This window comes from Primulina huaijiensis, unplaced genomic scaffold, assembly GCF_012295235.1.
Source record: "Primulina huaijiensis isolate GDHJ02 unplaced genomic scaffold, ASM1229523v2 scaffold38149, whole genome shotgun sequence".
NCBI classification, from domain to species: Eukaryota; Viridiplantae; Streptophyta; class Magnoliopsida; order Lamiales; family Gesneriaceae; genus Primulina; species Primulina huaijiensis.
The window spans coordinates 1-15535 of record NW_027358931.1 but is presented as its reverse complement, the minus strand read 5'-3'; the positions used below and the strand labels follow the sequence as shown (position 1 = coordinate 15535).

Genomic DNA, 15535 nt, shown 5'->3' with positions numbered 1-15535 from the left:
TGACCAAGCTAAAAATGATAATGAAGTTGACATGAATAATCATGGGAGCCCTTCACTTTTCATTATACAGGATGCCACTTCACCATCAGGGGTTCGATCAATCTTCCTCTTCAAAGATGATCAAGATACTCTCAGCAGGCATTTAGGGTCTTACCCTCATGATTCTCCCCTCACCATGTTCAGGTAACATTATCACGGGGTTGTACTATTTAGAGTTCATGTTTACATCAATCTTCCTCTTGATACAATAGAAGAAGAAAGCCGCCAATGGCACTTGTGTAAACTATTTATTGAGATTAATTTTCCTCTTCAAAAATATGAAACTGAGCTTCATGGAACGATATGGCAGAGTCTTGAAAGTTGTGCCTTGTATCTTTCCCTTCTCCAATGTGCTTATTGTTTCATTTTTTGAAAGGAGGTGGAGGAAAAGGTTATTGAAATTTATTTTCCTTTTGTTTGTCATTTATAAAAAATATTTTTTTTTTTTCCCAAAAAAACAAAATTGAGGAGGAGAAGGTTGATGTTTCGTCCATATTGATCCCATCACCTTCCACTAGCATTCGATATATTCTTGAAACGACTTTATTTCATAGGTTTTTTTGCCTTCCATGGAACATGATCCTTACATTTTTCTTTTTGGATGTGTTGATCTTGTGTATTTAGTATAGATTCACTCAAAATAATAAAATTTAAAATTTATGGATTTCGAATTATTTGCCTATAATTAAGTTTTTAAACCTAGATGAGGCGCGCATGTCAAGTGTTGAATTATGTCGCCAAATGAACTGATTCGATCATTGGAGCCTTTGATTTAAGTAATGAAGTGTAATTATAAATTCCAGTAAACAAAATTTTGAATTTGTTTGTTTTTGCTGAAAAAAAATATTTGACATAAGAGCTCGTGGGATTTGAATCTGTGTTTGTAAATTAAAGAAAATTGAGTAGATTTATGAAAGAAATTCGAATTTCAAATCAGTTAAACCTTTCAATCGAAACTCGACCTAATAGTTTTTTGATAATAAAAAAATATATTTATGCCAAAAGAATACTAATGATAAAGTTTTTGCCAACCCACAGAAACTGTCATCGTTGAATAAAAATATGTCGGAAAAGTTTCTCATTTAATGTTTGTTACATGTCAAATGCTATGTAATATGTATATCGTGAACTTGAGGTTCATAGGACGTAAAATAAAATAATAGGCTTTCATAATCCATGAAAAAGCACCATTTCTAAAATAAAATAAACCAAAATATAGTTTTCACAAACACAAGCCATATGTATAAAAAATAATAAAAAGGAACTCGCTAATGCACCAACAGCATGTGGGAAATGGCCATATTTGACAAAAAAGGGGGAGGGGGTTTGTTGAAAAGTGCAACATATTCCAAAAATTGGAAAACAAAATTAACTTTCACGTGTTTATTAAGCATGATTTAAGGGGATTGGAATGAATGATGCTTTAATTTAAAACGTTGCACAACATAGATAAGAAATTCAGGTAGCTGATTGGTTGCAAACTGAGGGTTGCAACTAAAACAAACATACAAAATTACAGGATTAAAATGTATCCAGCCAAATTCGAACAAAATAAACCTGAAAAACATTTCAAATGCAGAACACAGTTTATAACTTGATCATCCTACCATGAACCCTCGGCACCAACAGTTGGATTCTGGAAAGCAGAGAAATTCCAATACGTCTTCAACGAGTATGGCGGAAAAGTTGTAACTCCTTCCTCTGTGATCTTTGAAATCTGTGGAGTAATATTAATTGTCACTGAAAAAGTATAATAGCTAATCTTGAACAACCATAAAACAGTCATACATTCCACTCCAGCAGTAGTTAATTTGGGAATAGATTCAGCTATTTGGAACTAGATGGAAATCATACAAACAGTAAATAAAAAGACATCAGGTATGCTCAAAATAACCCAAAACTTTTTCCATTCAACAGAAATTTGCTAAAGAAATACATAGATATGTATATACATCCGGGCGCTCAAAAAATAGATCTCCAATCATAGCATCATGCAAGAACCATATATGATTGCATACCTTAGCCAGACCATCTACGAATTTTGATATATCACATAATCTTAACAATAGTTCTTTATGCTCATTTCAAGCAACGCGTAATAGTCCCAAAAAGAAAATATAAAGGAAGGTCAAGAGAGCATCAAAATATTTTAAATAAGTAGTTTCAGGAATATTTCAGTCCCAATAAAGAGAACCTGAATCTTGTTAACAGCTGATCGATCGCGATACAGCAGCACACGCATACATTTCTCCAGTAACTTTACACCCTCTTCAAAAGTCAAATTCCCGTGCCATTCATCACGCAAAAGAGGACGTGCTAGGTGATTACCAAATCCAGTTGCGACATGGTCATCCTCATAATGTACACCTATCATACTAACCTGAATGCATTCAAAAAGTAACGAACCCATGATCGATATGACAAAAAATGAAAGGAATTTTTTTTTTGTGTGTGGGTGGGTCGGGGGGTGGGGGCAACAAAAAAATATTAAAATAAAAACTACCGTTCCAAGATACTTCTGCCCATTCTTAACCCCACCAAGCACAAGCGAATTCCACAATGGATTGAACTTATTGCGGCGATTGTACATTACCCTGGTTAGATAATTATGCACCTCTTTAGGGCCCAAGGAGTTCCCATCATCCCACATGTTATCATTCAAGCTACATTCGTAAAGCAAGAATAAAAAATTTACCACAATACATAAAATAATTGTCTTAATAAATATTAGCCAGGTGAAAATAAAATTACTACTGTTGAATGCCATACACTTACATAAGCTCGTCAAGAAAGCGCATTATCTCCTGAAAATCACTGATCTCACCACTGGCTCCTATAATAGAATGTTTCCCAACCGGCTTCAATCGCTCCACACCTTTGTACCGAAGTGTAGATCCATATGAACCTATTAATGAACGTGTTAGGAGATTAGAATGACTTTGGAAAGTAAGGTCTCAGTCATCAATCATCACCACCTTGCATCTTCAGTGTGAACGAAAAGTAGCAATCATGCAGAAAACAATCATTGATAAGAAATAATAATTCATGCTCATACATTTGCAATATAAAAATAATAAAATAATGCATACCCTTCAACAACAGCTAGCAAAAAAAATGTCGAGTCACTCAGTCTTATATCTTATGAATTATGAAGGAACGTTGCAATCCAAAACAAGGAAGCAGGTAAAACAATGCAACAATATTAGCGCTCAGAGCAAAACAGGAGTTCAACGAACCAGACCATTGCTCATTTTGACATCCAACATTTAAACCTCAGAAATCTCCCTTTCAAGTATTAACATATACTGTGGAGTGGAATTTTATCCTGGAAATCTAAACAGGGAGACCTTGGTAAAATTAGTACCAAGCTTGACCTAGCAATTCATTATTTACTCAACACATATAGTTAGATGTTGAAATAATATAATAGAAGATGCAGATTCCGGATCCAACCTCCCATATCAGCGGCCAACAGAATACCATCTTTGTATTTGAGACCAACCACTGAAGTCCCCGTCACATATGGATACCTACGCCAAAATACACAACTTAGGCACCTATCTGTGAAAACCAAACGTTTTTATTTCATCATTTATAATAAATATAGAAATAAAACTAAAATCTGAGCTAAATTCGAGCATATCTAATTCCATAACAAAAAGTTCAGAAACTCTATGATCTAGCAGCTGAGAGCTAGAACTCCATTTGCTTTTCAAAAGACCTCATCTTGCTATCATTGCATCATGCATAGAATATTAAAGACAACAAACACAAAAAAAATTAAAAAATATCTCTCAAATTCAGAAACCAAACTACCAAACGAAAGAACGAACAGCAAATAACAAGAAAGTTAATGAACTCCCGAAAATTTTTACCATCACACATTCAAAAAACCTTGGGTAAACTAAGTTAAAATGGACAAAATCCCGACCAAACAGCACCTTAACACTGGCAGCCAAAACCCTAGGTTCTTAACCAGTTATCAAAATTAATGTATCACATGTTCATAAGTAGATTCGATGCCAGAAATCATACAGAGTTCTCTGAGAATCGATTTCCGAACCGAGCAAATTGTTCATAGCTGGAGTTGAATCGACCAACTGAAATCATTAAACCCCAAATCATATATATTAATACAGAATAGAAAATCGCATAAACCAAATTTAACTCTATACTATGGAACCCATGATGAACTCACATTAATTGCCATGATTTGCGTGCGATCTTGGTGCAATGAACAGAGAGTACAGTAGAAAAATGTCGAATTTTAGCTTAGGTTTGTTTATCACGATCAATCCTCAATTACTTGAACATCGGGTTTCCCTTCACACAAGAAAACATTACAGGCTTTTTTGGATTTAGGGCTTTTGATGACTTTGGACTCGGCCCATTTTATTTTCCAATCTTAGTTCTACTTCAAATATTCCTACGGATTATACAAACTGATAAACATGAAATTGAGCCCAACAAGTTGCATTACCGTGAGAAGTAATTCACATTGTCGGTTAACTTGATTTGTATCTTATTGTATTAGTTCATAGGTTTACATAGTTTGCACCGAAGTTTAATAGCTCATAAAAAATACATTAATTATGCCGTTATTAAAATCTGAATAGAACGAAGAAAATATTAGGATTGGTTAGAAGTATGATATGACCATCATATTCGATGATTGTTCAATATATATATGAATTTTTTTTAAATATAAAGGGTTGTAAAATTAGGGCTTCTGGGATTTAATTGGCACAACAATGAAAGTGTGTGACAAAAAGGTGAAAACTTTGTTAACTGTTATAGTGTGTTTGGTTCTTTATAAATATGAATTTGGATTTGGATTTTGAATTGGATTTGGAAATTCAAGTATTTGAAATTTCATTTGGTATTTGTTTAAAATTTAAAAATGGTATTTACAAATTCATTTCTTGTTTGGAGAAAAAAAATATTTGAATTTGGAATTTTAAAATTTTACTAAGCTACGCTTAGAAATCTTGTCAAATTTGATGGGATTTGGATAAAAAAAAGAATTTTATGTTTTTAAAATCCAAATCCCACCAAATATTATCAAATTTGATGGGATTTGGATATACTCATTGAAATCCCATAAAATTTTAAACAAATCCGAATTCTTTTTTTGAATCACTTTGCCAAACAGTAAAAATAGGATTTTGAAATCCAAATCCTATGAAATCATCCCAAATCTTGGTTGTCAAACACACTGTTAGTGAATTAACATCGGGGACGTGAATGAGTTAATTTTAAAAACTTTAATAATTAAACCGGTAAATAATATTTTGAGAGAAAAAAGCGGGTCTGGACTGTATGAACTTGTTTAGCGCAAATATTGAAAGTCCACTAATTATAAGAAGCCTACAGAATGTGGAGAGGCTAAATGGACGAGCCCAAGAAAGTGTACAACGTAGGAGTTGATCCACAATGCATCATGGACGATCGTGGAATATGGCCGGAACTGCTCCGCGGAGTGTAACAAAAACAGAAAGAAGAATCATAATAGGTCATAACAAACACATCCAACAAAAGCAGCAGCAAAGCTTTTTAAAACTTCTCTCAATAGTTCATCTGTATTTTTTTTCAATTTTCAGTATTTTAGTTTATTCAGATTTCACATATTCCTCCAAGTTTCTTGTAAAAATGTCGTTCATGTTCATAACAACGTAATTAAAGTTGATGTGGTTCATGAACTTTCTCTATATTTTCATCATATTCCTCGGTTTATACTTTTTTGCTTTGAAGTCATACCGAAAGAATTAGAACTAACGGTCGAATTAAGACGCACAACGCTCGATAAAGAAGTCGGATCATTCCATATCTGACATAATCACATGCCTGACACGTCCGACAAATTTTGTGAGAAACACAACTATTTAATATATCATCCCCGATTTCGAATTAAAAAAAATACAAACAAACATGTGAGATTGGTTGGATTTGACTTGGACAATATCGAAAATAATCAAAACATAACCTAGAAACATGTCTCTTAATTAGTTAGGAGGAAAAAAGCGTAAGACGATAAAAAAAAATTTTATTGATAAAGAAAACATAATTATATGGGATGATATTTTATGAAGTTCAGCATTTAGTTTATATATTGATAATTAAATTTTATTATTCAAAATAAAATATGATCAAATAGTATTAATATACTCCTTATTCCTTAACGTGTAAGATTCATCCATAGATATATTAGACTCTTTGAAAGTTTCAACGGAAATCACCTAGAAATTTCGAGCTATTTATTAATTACCTACCATGCATTTACTGCATTTTCGGCTGAATTCCCAGTACTCGTTGATGTAAACATTTATTTTCTTTACTCGGTTTCATTAAAAATAATACTGTATCTACAGAATTATTATTATTATTTTTTGAATCGATTTTTTTATTATATGTTAAGTGTTGAGAAATTTAATACATGCATAAATGATCCTCCGAATAAATGAAAATAATATGTAGATACGGAACAGCTTGCAAATTTTCATGTACTTTAAAAACGAGAAGTTACAAATATCAAAATGTAAAAAAAAATTGAAAATTTAAATGAAAGTATGCAGTGTTTTTGCTAATCGAGTAACTTAATTAGCCTATATCTACATCCAAAAATTAAAAATTAAAAATTTAAAATAACAAATATAAAAAAGTATGTTACTGTAGGGAGATGGTCAATACGATTAGACGTTTAATTACGTAGTTGATAGGCTGTTTAAATATATACGAGCCATTTAAGTTTGAAATATAAATTTTATCCACGCGATTAAGAAAGTTAATTGAATACGTTATACAATTCGACACGTTAATCTAAATTTAAATAAATGACGAATTGGAAAATTCGATAATTAACTTACATGTCTACTTTTTAAAATTCATATATGTTTTATTTAAAATTTTAATTTCTAAGACTGCATGTGTATATTTATCGGGAAATTGGCCGTCAGTCCCCAGCAGTCGTTTTTTTTTTGTGTTCAATTCCTGGGTACTTTTTTAGTACCACATTTACACATTTCCACATGAAGTGANTTGTGGGTAGGGAGTGAACCCAAATAAATGTTTTGATTGGAGATTTTTCATCAACTTCCCTTGTATTTATTAATCAAGTTAAACTAGATATATTTTTATTTTATAAAATAAAAAATTATAGATTGCATGTTTTATATCATTGTCATTATTAAAATGTGCGATATTTTAACGTAAAAAGAAAATACAAAAACGTCACTTCTAATCACGGGAGGCGGCTATTTATTGAACCAAGCATAATATTAAAAAATACACAAAAAAAATCACGAATTAATAAGATCAAAAAATATATACATTTCAACGAAACTTCAAGATAAAATTCAAAAACAAAAACATGAAGATTTATATATATTGACACTTGGTTTTATTTTACGTAACTTGCTTTTATCTTAATTAATTTGCTCAAACAAAATATATATTATAATTTAGTAAATAGCTAGTACGGGACAAATTTATAGCGTAGATATATCAATACTATTAATTGATCACTTTGTAACAATTTTCTCGGTCATCGTTTGAATCCAAAGTTCCAAACGAATTGGTCAATAATATCGACAAATTGATGAGATGATATTTTAAAACAATTCCACTGTACTCAGGTACACAACATAATTGTAATAACGCAATATTGGTACTATAAAATAGGAAATTGATATCCAGTGCTTAGTCGTAGATTTTTTTTTTGTGTTCAGTCTCTGGGTACTTTTTTAGTATCACATTTCCACATGAAGTGTACCACATTTTGTATGACATATTAACACAATTTTGTGGGTAGGGAGTGAACCCAAAGAAATATTTTGATTGGAGATTTTTCACCAACTTCTCCTATATAAAACCTTATAACTTTTAAAGATGATAAAAAAAATATTCCACACAAATACTGTAATATTTTTTGTTGATCGACATACAAAATCATTGACAGACATAACTACAATATTTGGAAGACAATGTCATGCAATAAATTGAAATATTCATGGATGATAAAAATTAAACGAAACGAGGGTAATAATAACAACAACAACAATAATAATAGATATTTTTTAAGACAGTATTATGGATCTCTTTGTTAGACGAATCAATACAATTCATAATATTTTTATCATAAGATATAATTTTTCATGTATTCTCTTCCCCAGAGAGGCATATTTCATGGAATATCCTCACCTTCTTATGTTATTACTTTGAAAAGTTTGTTGCCAACCTCTCTTAAATTTGTTAGGGTTGTGTTTGGACAGGTCATTGAGAGCTCAAAGGTTCCAGCTTTTTGTTTAGACAAACAAACTAGAATTTAATGTTTTATTCCGATGAGATCTTACAATCTGAATATGAATGAATTACCGAACAAATCTTGCTTATTAAAATAAATAATTTTTTCCCATTTAAATACGACTGGGACGAAATATAAATAAAAGGCAAAAATAACGGATAAGATCGTCAACGCCGGACCGTTATCCTCTCTACACCACAACATTACGTTAAGACACGTCGCCCTAATCCTACGCACATTACATGGTCAATAATGTTCTAATTGACATTTTTATGTTTTATATAAAATAAAATAGTTTGTTTACAATTACTAATGAATTAATTACTTTGTCAACTCCACGTGTTTTTTATTCATACTATTACCACAATGTAACTATTTGATATTTTATTCTGAATAACACAATCAAAGCATTGATATTTAAATTACAAAAAAAGAAAAATTTATGGCATGGTTTTACGAGTTAAATTTTACGAGACAGATCTCTTATTAAATTTACTCTATAAAAAAATATTATTTATTTTTATAAATATGAACAAAAAAATTGATAAATATTTTATTGATATAAAAAATGAAATAAAAATAGAATTAATTTGAATCGGAAACATGAGATATTTATGGTGCCACGTCACCCATTGGATAAGTACGCTTTTTACCCACACACTTGTATATATTATATGCCCTTTCTACCTCTTCCTCCTCGCACGCACACAGAACGCTTCTATTGAAATCAATCTTTTCTGATTCCACTCTTTCAATTATTGCACACATTATTTTATTGGATTTCTTGACGTGTGCTTTTCTGCTTTCACATCTCATTCGTATATTTAATAATTTCTTCACTTGATAAATCATTGGAGCCTGTCACTCTTGCCAACTCATTCGATTGAAGGATTTCGGAACTCTGTTTCTTATATTAGATTTTGGGATTTTATTGAAATATCTTGGTTTCTTGTTTCTTGAGTTGCATTTAAAAAAAAATATATTTGATGGCCGCTGCTGTGGGTTGTAGTTCTACATCTAATTCTTGGAGTCAATTGAAGGATTCCAATTCATCGCTGAGAAATTTGAGGAATAATAACAAGAAAAAATTCAGGGTGTCGTGCGTTTCTTCCTCACCGGCCGTTAGTGATCCGTACAAGACGCTGAGGATCGACCCTGGTGCTTCTGAATCTGAGGTTAAGAAAGCATTTAGACGCCTCGCTCTTCAGGTGAGATTCCTCTGATGATTCTACATATCCTGTCTTTGGTGGATTTCTTATTAAAGATTTTTCCTTTGAAGAATATTTTTAGGGTATGCATTTTTGTATTTTTTTAAAAAAAATCAATACTTTGCATGGTCAATAAAGCTATTAAATTTTCGAATTTTTGCTGCCATTTATAAAATGTAATGAAGAAATTATCTTCACAGTGATTTGCCCATTTTTTTTTTTAAAAAAAAAATGAGTAGATGATACATAATTTTGTCGTTTTAAATCAAACAAAAGTTTTTTATTCTGTTTTTTAAAAAAATCTTGAAATTAATGTCATGTGAATTTCAATGTTCTTACCCTTTATTTAGTAAAATATTCTGATTACTGGTTGTTTTGTATGATTTGCAGTATCATCCTGATGTATGCCGAGGAAACAACTGCGGAGTCCAATTCCACCAGATTACCGAGGCTTATAATGTAAGTATATATCTATCAAACTCAATCAATAGTTAAATAATAGAGTTCAATAATGACCACTTTTCCAGGATAAGTATACCTTTTAATATGCGCATCTCGAGAAGCTAATACTATTTTTACACGACATGAATGGACCCTTTATTGAAATGATTGATTCCCGGAGACGTGACGTGATGTGATGTGATGTGTTTCTACATTGCAAATATTAAGGCAAAAAGAATCGAGAATGGAGATTTGTATGTGACAACAATGTTTGTATATGGTGCAGGTTGTGATGAGCAATTTGAGAGAACCAGAGGTGGAGACGTACGATTCGGAGGTGGGCGAGGGCACGGTGGATCAAGAGTGGGATCTGTGGGAAGAATGGATGGGATGGGAAGGAGCTGGTATCCGGGACTATTCATCCCACATCAATCCTTACATTTGATGGGGACAGACAGTTAACGATTATTTATGTAAATGTTCTTCTGATTAAGAAAGAAACCTACAGCCCACATCTTTGCAATATTCTAACAAAGAGAAGAAGATGGTTGAGGTGGTTGTATATACATATTTTGCTTTCTTTAATTTGTGAGGATTTAATTTAATAATTAGGTTCGTGTTTTTCATTGGATTTTTTTCAATCGGCCAGCTTGCCCCGTCGTGTTCTCTTAGGAGTAACTCTTCTCTTGGCCAGCGTCAAAACAGAGGATAATTAAAAAAAATATAACTAAAACACAGAATAAAATTAAAAATCATAACTTTAGATAAGTCATATGATCAAATAGCAAAAATAATACAATTTAGATGACTAAAATAATAATTTTTGCAGATTAAAAATCAACTAAATCACAGTTTTAGTAAGTTATATGATCACAAAACAATCAATACTGTTTAGGTGATTTTTTTTTAATGTATTTGGTGGCATTTGGAAGTGTAAATATCATTTGATGTATATGGAAAAATGACATTTTGAAATGAAATTGGTATTTGGTGAAATTTGAGAAATTCTTTAAACAATTTGTTTAATTTATATTTAAATGAGAATCAAAATGCGATTATAAGAAATAGTGAGAGATTTCACGTCAATTTTGATATATGAATTAAAAAATAAATATGAAAAAGAAAGGAAAAAATAGTCATAATTGAACCTACAACTTATGTTTAGAAAATAATGACTTTATTCGTTGAGCAACACGTGACTTGCATCAAAGTTTTAACACTTTATTAATATATATAATTATTAAAACATACCATAACACCAAAAAGTACTTTAAACCTAATAATATATTATAGATAATATTCATAGAATTACATACTCTAAGTTCACATACACGGTTTCATGAGAAATTTATGTAAAAATCAAATAAAATTATTCTTAGAGAGTTTTGTTTATTTTAAAATGATTATTCTATATATTATTTTGAAATTAGTTAGAAGCAAAAATAGGAATTATTTGGAAATAAAGTCTAAAGCTAGTATAATCTAAAATTTGAGTGTGTGGAAGAAAAATTGCTTCCAAACTTAATTTTTAGTAAAACGATAATAATATCATTGATCTATAAATCATTTATCTTTTTAATTATCTAAATTTTAGTACTCATACCAGTAACAATGTATTTATATAATTATTATATTTTGAATATTTAGTATCAAAATTAATTTATCTTTTTATATTGAATGTTTCGAAATTTATATAAGATTGATAAAAAAAAATAACACATAAAAATTTGTATGAATGCACAAAAATATGTATAAAAAAAGTATCAAAATGCAAATTGTAAAAAATGATTGTAATAAAATATTATTGGAATTTTATGAGTCCCATTCGAAACTTTTAAAAACTTATATATAAATATTTAGCAATTAACAAAATCTCCAAAAATATATATACAAATCAAGAATAATTGTGAAATATGTTAAATTTTTTAAAGATAAAAATGTCACATTGTAACTTTAAATTATTTAAAAAAAAAAAAGAAAGAGAAAAGTAAGTCAATCTTGCTTCTGTCTTTTGATTAAAAATTAGTGAAGTTGAAACTGACAATTACAAATACCTCAAAACACTTGAACTCGATTAGAATCTAAAAAATGTTTGTTGTAGAAGCTCTTCCAAATACCTTGTAACCGTTTTTTCTATAAGTTATTAAAAATATTTATTATTTTTAATATTAAAAGCAAAACGCTGCAGTGCTTACTGCAGTGCTTAGTTGATTTATCAAAATATCAGGTGTATCAATGGTGGCATTTGACATTGAATTAGATAAATGAGTAATTTTTTTTCTGTACTCTTTTTCTTTGTTTTTCCCAGCTGATCTTTTCCACGATACGGTTAAGGACCTATTGGACGATGGGCTTTTTCTTTACTTCAAAAGCTCTGGTGTTGTTTTCTATTATTTTGTTTGATGTTTCTATGTTCCGTTTTGGACCAGATCATGCTGAATTTTTTGTAAAGTATTCAATTGGAATTTGCTCCTTCCATTGCATTTTGGGTAATTGGGTTTGTTCAGTGAGACGGATGGCGGGAGTTTTAACAAGCAAAGCTATGAGCAAATCCAAATAACATGAAATTGCTCTCATTCTTACACAGAAACACCCGTCGTCTCGCGCTATCAGAATCACACCCTCACTTCACAACCTTCGCTCCTGAACCGACCCATAATCTTGAACTTCATCCATCACTGTCTTCCATCCTATCATTCTCAAAAAATCCTTTCTTTTGCTTGTTAAATATTTGCAGAAGCCTCTCTTCTCTCCGAAAAATTCAAGCTCTTTTAGTCGTCAGTGGAGAAGCGGATGACCCTTTGCTGAAAACCAAGTTGCTCGGTCTCTACGGTTTGTTTGGGCACGTCAGGAACGCCCGCCATTTGTTTGATCAAATTCCAGACCCGGATTTTGTATCTTGTAAAACGATGATGCGGTGGTATTTTATCAATGATTTGTACGGTGAGATTATTGCGTTTTATAGATTTATAAGAAGAAGGTTTTTGGTACTTGATGACATCGTTTTTTCAATCGTCTTGAAAGCGTGTAGAGAATTGAGGGATTCTAGCGAAGGGAGGCAGTTGCATGGTTATATCATTCAGATGGGGAGCACTGATAGCTTTGTGCTGACTGGGCTTGTTGATATGTACGCTAAGTGTGGTCGAATTGACATGGCCTGCAAGGTTTTCGAAAGAATTTGGAATAGGAATGTGGTTTGTTGGACATCGATGATTGTAGGATACGTGCAGAACGATTGTGCTAGAGAAGGGCTTCTTTTGTTTAATCGTATGAGGAATCACCTCGTTGAAGGAAACAGTTACACTTTAGATAGTGTAGTGAGAGCATGTGCGAAATTGGGGGCGTTGCATCAGGGAAAGTGGGTGCATGGATTTGTCATAAAGAATTGTATCGAACTGAGTTCCTGCTTGGTCACTTCTCTTCTAGACATGTATGTCAAGTGCGGGGCCATTATAGATGCTCGTTTGATTTTTGATGAATGTTCCACCGTCGATCTTGTTGCATGGACCGCAATGATAGTAGGTTATGCTCAAAGTGGCTATGCTCACGAAGCATTGGTGTTGTTCACAAACAAGAAATGGCTGGGCATTTCTCCCAATTCAATCACATTGGCTAGCGTTCTTTCAGCTTGCGCACAGTCGGGCAATTTTAAATTGGGTTCATCCGTTCATGGTCTAGGGATTAAGGCAGGGATGGATGATGCTAATGTGATGAATGCTCTAACGGACATGTATGTGAAGTGTTGTCGGATGCAAGAAGCCGTTTATCTATTTGACTCTATGGAAGACAAGGATGTCATTTCTTGGAACTCGATCATTGGTGGATATTCCAAAACCAGCCACGGTTATGAAGCTCTGAGATTATTTAAAAGAATGAGATCCACTATTTTCCAGCCTGATCCCGTGACCATGGTGGCTGTCCTCTCTACTTGTGCTTCTTTAGGAGACATTAGATTTGGTTCTTCACTCCATGCATACACCATCAAACAAGGTTTTTTGTCATCTAGTAGTGTTTATGTTGGCACGGCTCTTCTTGACTTATATGCCAAGTCTGGTGATGCAAAATCGGCACAAATTGTTTTTGACGAGATGACAAACAAGAATACAGTAACATGGGGTGCGATGATCGGGGGTTATGGAAAACAGGGGGACGTGAGTAAGTGTATCGAACTTTTTGGTGATTTGACTAAGCATTTGGAGCCAACGGGAGCAATTTTCACCGCAATGTTATCTGCTTGTAGCCACTCAGGGATGATTAGAGAGGGGTGGAGATGTTTTGACTCAATGTGTCGGGTATACAATTTCACTCCCTCGATGGAACACTATGTATCCATGGTTGACCTATTGGCTCGTTCTGGAAGGCTCGAGGAAGCCCTGGAATTCATCGAGAAGATGCCAGTTCGGCCCGATATCACTGTTTTTGGGGCCTTCCTCCATGGATGCAGTGTTCACTCCAGATTCGACCTGGGAGATATGGCTGTAAAGAATATGCTAAAAATGCATCCTCATGATGCACCCCATTACGTTCTTTTGTCCAACTTATATTCTTCTAAAGGAAGATGGAGCGAGGCTAGTCAACTTAGAGATTCGATGAAGAAAAGGGGTTTAAGGAAGTCACCTGGATCTAGTCGGGTGGGCTTGAATCATATCAATGAAATATATTCTCAAAATATGGCTTCATACGGTTAGAAGTGTGACTCACAACCCATTGTGCAAGCATTGGTTTTTTGCCTTGTTGCATGTAAAGACTGTTACACCTAGCTAGTCTGGCATCGCAAGTTCTCTGCAACTAAAATGCTCAAGTTGACAGTAGCGAGGAGAACTTTTTGAGGGTCAAAGATGCTGATATGAATGCAAGTCCCATGTGGAGGAGCCGATCCTTTGAGTATATGAATGGTATATTGAGTTTTTAAGAGGACGCAATCTTGTTCTTCCAATTGCTGCCAGATGACTTTTATGCCGGATCAATTTTGAAGGATTAAACAGTTGGGATATATCCTTGAAAGTTATTATCTTAATGTATGACACATTTTTTCACAGTAGATTTTTTTGTTCGTGCAATTTGCATAAGGTTTAGTATCTTTGCCATCACGCCATAGAGGCAATCAAGAAACCACCATCATTCGGTTGAATGCGTACCAAAATATAGCATGTGCCGCGCGTTCGAATGACCAGAAAAAATAGATATAAATTATACTAGGATGCATTTGGATTTGAGTGCAATCCATTTAGTTGTGTTGATGAATATTAATTGTAAATATGAAATAAATGTCATTTCACGAGCCAAATCTTTTTGTCCAAATTAAATCGTTTGTGGATGAGATTGGGAGAGTCTATGCTCCACCGGGAGCTTTACTCCCCTACATCAAATAATTGACACGTGTCTCGTCTTATTATTTTATTTTGTTTGTCTTTTTAATTTTTCTTTTCTTTTCTCTTTCCTAATTTATTGCTATTTTCTCTGTCTACTTTCTGAATTTCTCTTGGTTACCTTAACTTATCATTACATTTATATATTTAACCATGGTTGAACAATAAGAGAAGAAAAG

General features: G+C 32.6%; 3 protein-coding genes across 3 annotated transcripts; 2 read left to right on the top strand and 1 right to left on the bottom strand.

The window, feature by feature from the left end:
* Positions 1 to 1487: 1487 nt before the first annotated feature.
* Positions 1488 to 4397, bottom strand: LOC140968854 (proteasome subunit beta type-4-like). Its single transcript, XM_073429988.1, has 7 exons — positions 4238 to 4397; positions 4075 to 4139; positions 3493 to 3569; positions 2815 to 2944; positions 2543 to 2702; positions 2234 to 2419; positions 1488 to 1756 (listed from the first exon to the last, which is right to left on the bottom strand). The coding sequence occupies exons 1-7, from the start codon at positions 4247 to 4249 to the stop codon at positions 1643 to 1645; spliced, it is 744 nt and encodes a 247-aa protein (XP_073286089.1). The 5' UTR covers positions 4250 to 4397; the 3' UTR covers positions 1488 to 1642.
* Positions 4398 to 9031: 4634 nt separating this feature from the next.
* Positions 9032 to 10608, top strand: LOC140968851 (chaperone protein dnaJ 8, chloroplastic-like). Its single transcript, XM_073429986.1, has 3 exons — positions 9032 to 9546; positions 9937 to 10005; positions 10274 to 10608. The coding sequence occupies exons 1-3, from the start codon at positions 9325 to 9327 to the stop codon at positions 10430 to 10432; spliced, it is 450 nt and encodes a 149-aa protein (XP_073286087.1). The 5' UTR covers positions 9032 to 9324; the 3' UTR covers positions 10433 to 10608.
* Positions 10609 to 12228: 1620 nt separating this feature from the next.
* LOC140968853 (pentatricopeptide repeat-containing protein At2g03380, mitochondrial) lies at positions 12229 to 15305 on the top strand. The gene has a single exon (XM_073429987.1). It carries the CDS (start codon positions 12549 to 12551, stop codon positions 14673 to 14675), a length of 2127 nt encoding a protein of 708 aa, XP_073286088.1. The 5' UTR covers positions 12229 to 12548; the 3' UTR covers positions 14676 to 15305.
* Positions 15306 to 15535: the final 230 nt, after the last annotated feature.